The 3,743-nt window shown below is 38.1% G+C and overlaps 1 protein-coding gene across 1 annotated transcript; it reads right to left on the bottom strand.

Moving 5' to 3' along the window:
- Positions 1-274: 274 nt before the first annotated feature.
- Positions 275-2,742, bottom strand: LOC129732017 (solute carrier family 35 member B1 homolog). The gene is made up of 3 exons (XM_055692466.1): positions 2,368-2,742; positions 1,944-2,305; positions 275-1,150 (listed from the first exon to the last, which is right to left on the bottom strand). The coding sequence occupies exons 1-3, from the start codon at positions 2,564-2,566 to the stop codon at positions 701-703; spliced, it is 1,011 nt and encodes a 336-aa protein (XP_055548441.1). The 5' UTR covers positions 2,567-2,742; the 3' UTR covers positions 275-700.
- Positions 2,743-3,743: the final 1,001 nt, after the last annotated feature.

Here is a 3,743-nt window from a genome sequence, read left to right as displayed (position 1 = left end):
GAAGGTATTTGGCCATTTTGGGCTGTTTTCCGGAATCAGAAGTCGACACTTTGAATTTCCAAGCTCCGGATCATGAATGCAAAATGGGGTCTAATGCGTTGATATCCGGTCTTTGGTCATCATCCTGGTCTCGAAAATACACATATATGTATCAGAAATACACATTCAGTCGTGTATTCGAAACGAAGATAATGAGCTTATTAACCTTGTTATCAATAAGATTAGTTGCGTTATGAAATTTCACATTATTATTTCGAACAAAAAGGCGTAGAAATTGTCAGTGTCATGTTTATTTCAACGAATGATAGATTTCGAATGAGAAAGGCCAGATCACGCCGCTTAGTGGATTAATCCGTGTTTCTTATTGATAATTACGCGAAAACACTGAATATATACATTTGACTACTTTGTAATCATTTACACTTCTTTCGTTGATGAACAATGCTTAATGTTTGTACTAATATTTTTTTTATTAAAACTATAAAAGGGTGGAGAAGTTTTTTTACCTAATTATTGGTATTCACAGCGACAAAATGCTTATTACAACGGGTGATTGCGTAGCACCAGATTCCCAACACGTGGATCAAACAAGCTTATAGGTTTTGTAAAAGTGTTGAAGCTAGGACGATCTCATTGGGAATGCTTCGAAATTTTTGTTTCATGGTTTACATTTTACAATACATTACACCGGAATTTGATTTTATTTAAGAAGCTCTTCAGTAACTCCTTTATTTTTAAGTTTGTGCGTCGATTTTCCGTTTCCCGCAGCATTCTTTTTACCGTAAAACATATCTGCGAACAGTCCGGTAAACACAAGCCCCGCTCCAAACCATTGTCGATTTGTTAAGCTGTTTCCAAACAAGAGAACTGAACAAAGAACGGTAAAGAATTTCCGCGTAGTAGTGACGACAGAACATGCCAGAGCACCGTACGATGATACCATCATAAAAATGAATAGTTGGCCAAGAGCTCCTGCCAGGGATAACGTCGCAAGATGAATTAGCATTTGAGGATACTTGGTTGCAAACTCAATGAATAGTTGTCCTTCCCCAGTTATCAGTAGCGAAACAGTTACAAATAGTGAACTCCAGCCATTCATAGCTAGCATCATATGCTGAGCGGAAGGCGAGCTGTGTTGTCGCATTCGTTCCTAGAACAAAAAATGAAGTTAAAGCAGATCAGCGACGTGTCAATCTTAAGAGGTTGATCTTAAATCACATAGTAATTAAGGTGAGAACGGTTGCTTTGTCAAAAGATAACGAAATTACACACAGGGTGATGGTTGGGTGCGAAGTATTTAGTGATTGAATCCCGTTTGTCGATTACATTTCTTTATTGCCACAAAATATTATTTCATCAAGTGAAGATTGTTTTTTTTGTGATTACTCCAAAACTGAGACTACAAAATCGAGCATGGATGTTTTATTTGATTTTGAAAAAATACATAAACTGCATTTGAAAACTAATAAGCACTTTAGAAGGCAATTTAAAACAACATTTATTTGGCACTATGCACTATTGCTTAATTGTTTTTCGAGGAGAAATCCGTAAAAATCATCATTTTTGTTTTTAGAATGTTATAGTCGGAAAACTCTAAATTATTCAATGAAATTTAACAAAATTTGTCCTTGAAATGTGAAACATTTTAAAGCTACAGAAGACGAGGCGAGTAAAATGTTGTAGGAAACGCGAGTAAAATTTGGCTGGTGACAGCTGAGTAACAGACAAGCTACGCGCCCAAAATCCAGCCGACTCGCCAACAGTCAAAATTGATCAGACGAGTAAATCGCCGCTCGCCTCGACTTATGTAGTAGGGGCTATAATGTGACCAGGTAGTTTAAGAATAAACTCAGGATTTTGTTGTAATATGCGCCACATTTTCGATCGAGTCGATTATATAGCCAGTACTTCTAATCTTGGAATGAGTGATCAAAGAGACTTACTTGCACAGCTCCCGTCAATCCATCCATTGTTAAGCTCATAATCAATAACAACTGACCCAAACCTTCCAGTTCCAGTGGTTTATCGCTTACTTTTCCTTCTTTAAACATAAATAAGCACACTCCTATAACAATTAGCACTACGAACAAGTATTTTTGCAACGTGTACGATTTTCGACCTAGTATAACGCCAAGCAGCATAACCGGAATAGGCTTTGCTGATTTAGCCACAACTTGCATCGGATAAGCTATCCATCGCAAAGCCATGTTCGAGCTGATCATCGCCAACAGATAGGTCAATGCACTAGACGCGTGGTACACTTTTGGTGTCGAGTCTTGTGCCTGCGGATTTATGGTAAGTATGGCTGAAACAAAAATCCATAGAACAAAATAACTTTCATTGTTACCTATAAAGTTCTCGAATTACCTTTGGCAAACAACCAATTGCATATGCACTGCACACCGACCAGCGCAAGTGTGAAAGTGAATTGCTCACCATGCGTGCCATCTTCTTGGAGCTCATCACCGTACCTACCGCGAGTTATCTTCTCTTGAATGATAGCAAAATAAAAATAGCATACAAAAATGCCCACTGCAGCTATGAGGAATCTCTTTTTATCTGACATAACTCGCTTTGTATCAAGCAAATATCAATTACTTTAGATACTAAAACAATACAGTATATCAAAGTTCCTACAAATAATTTCAACTAAACACTAACAGCATTCTTATCCTAAACACCTTATAACAGTCAGAAATACGGCGATGACCACGTCAAGCTTTAGTGACAGCAACAACATGACATATCTCGCCAAACATGTGAAAAGGGCCCATGTGCCATATGTAAACAAGCCACAATTTCACGTTTTTCAATAAATACAAGTTAAATCTACCCATACAAATAAGATTGTTTGATTAAGAGTAAATTCTTTTATCAATAAAGCTTATTGGTAAGCGCAGATTTAGCTTGTAATAATCAAAAAACGAGAAAATTTGGCTTGTTTACATATGGCACATGGGCCCTTTTCACATGTTTGGCGAGATATGTGTTGTATACTTATGTACATGTAGCGAACCTATACATTAGAGAAATGACAAGACACTCACCGTTAAGGCAACTGTCAACATCAAAACGGGCGAGTTGTATCATTTTGCATTGCCGTTATCCGTTTTGATGTTGACAGTTGCCTTAACGGTGAGTGTCTTGTCATTTCTCTAATGTATAGGTTCGCTACAGAGTAGTGAACCTATATATTAGAGAAATGATAAGACACTCACCGTTAAGGCAACTGTCAACATCGAAACGGATAACGGCAATGTTAAATTATACAGATCGCCCGTTTTGATGTTGACAGTTGCCTTAACGGTGAGTGTCTTGTCATTTCTCTAATGTATAGGTTCGCTACTACAGAGTACAGACGACTAGAAAGCCTATAGAAAAGAGAGACGCCGTGACACTCACTTCCATTAAGCTCACACCAAAACGGCTGGAAGGCCTTTAAAGTTTCGAAAGCTTTGACGCAAAGTATTGCAATCAAGTTGCGATGAAAAAAGGGACTGCTAGTTTACGTAACAACTTGTATGCAAGTACAATTTAAAAAAAAAAAGGATGGTAATGTTTTTCGAATCCCAGCTCTCGAGGTTCGATGCTGGCCTAACAAGCCATTCATCCTAGGTTCGAGTCTTGACTCGGGAGAGACTGTTAGTGTTAGTAGGATCGTAGCGCTAGCCCTGCAATTGTCCTGTATACTTAACGGTTGGCTGCGAAGTCTGTGTATAGTAAACAGAAGGTCAAGTTCCGAA

The sequence above is a fragment of the Wyeomyia smithii genome, chromosome 3, assembly GCF_029784165.1.
Source record: "Wyeomyia smithii strain HCP4-BCI-WySm-NY-G18 chromosome 3, ASM2978416v1, whole genome shotgun sequence".
Lineage (NCBI taxonomy): Eukaryota > Metazoa > Arthropoda > Insecta > Diptera > Culicidae > Wyeomyia > Wyeomyia smithii.
This window is presented reverse-complemented; position numbering and strand designations above follow the sequence as displayed.

Bases quoted from the DNA above. Each gene is read 5' to 3' on its own strand.
- LOC129732017 (XM_055692466.1), bottom strand. From the start codon at position 2,566: ATGTCAGATAAAAAGAGATTCCTCATAGCTGCAGTGGGCATTTTTGTA. The intron at 2,306-2,367 runs GTAATTCGAGAA...TTTTTGTTTCAG, and splicing joins CAATTGGTTGTTTGCCAAAG to CCATACTTACCATAAATCCG. The intron at 1,151-1,943 runs GTAAGTCTCTTT...TTTTTGTTCTAG, and splicing joins GATTGACGGGAGCTGTGCAA to GAACGAATGCGACAACACAG.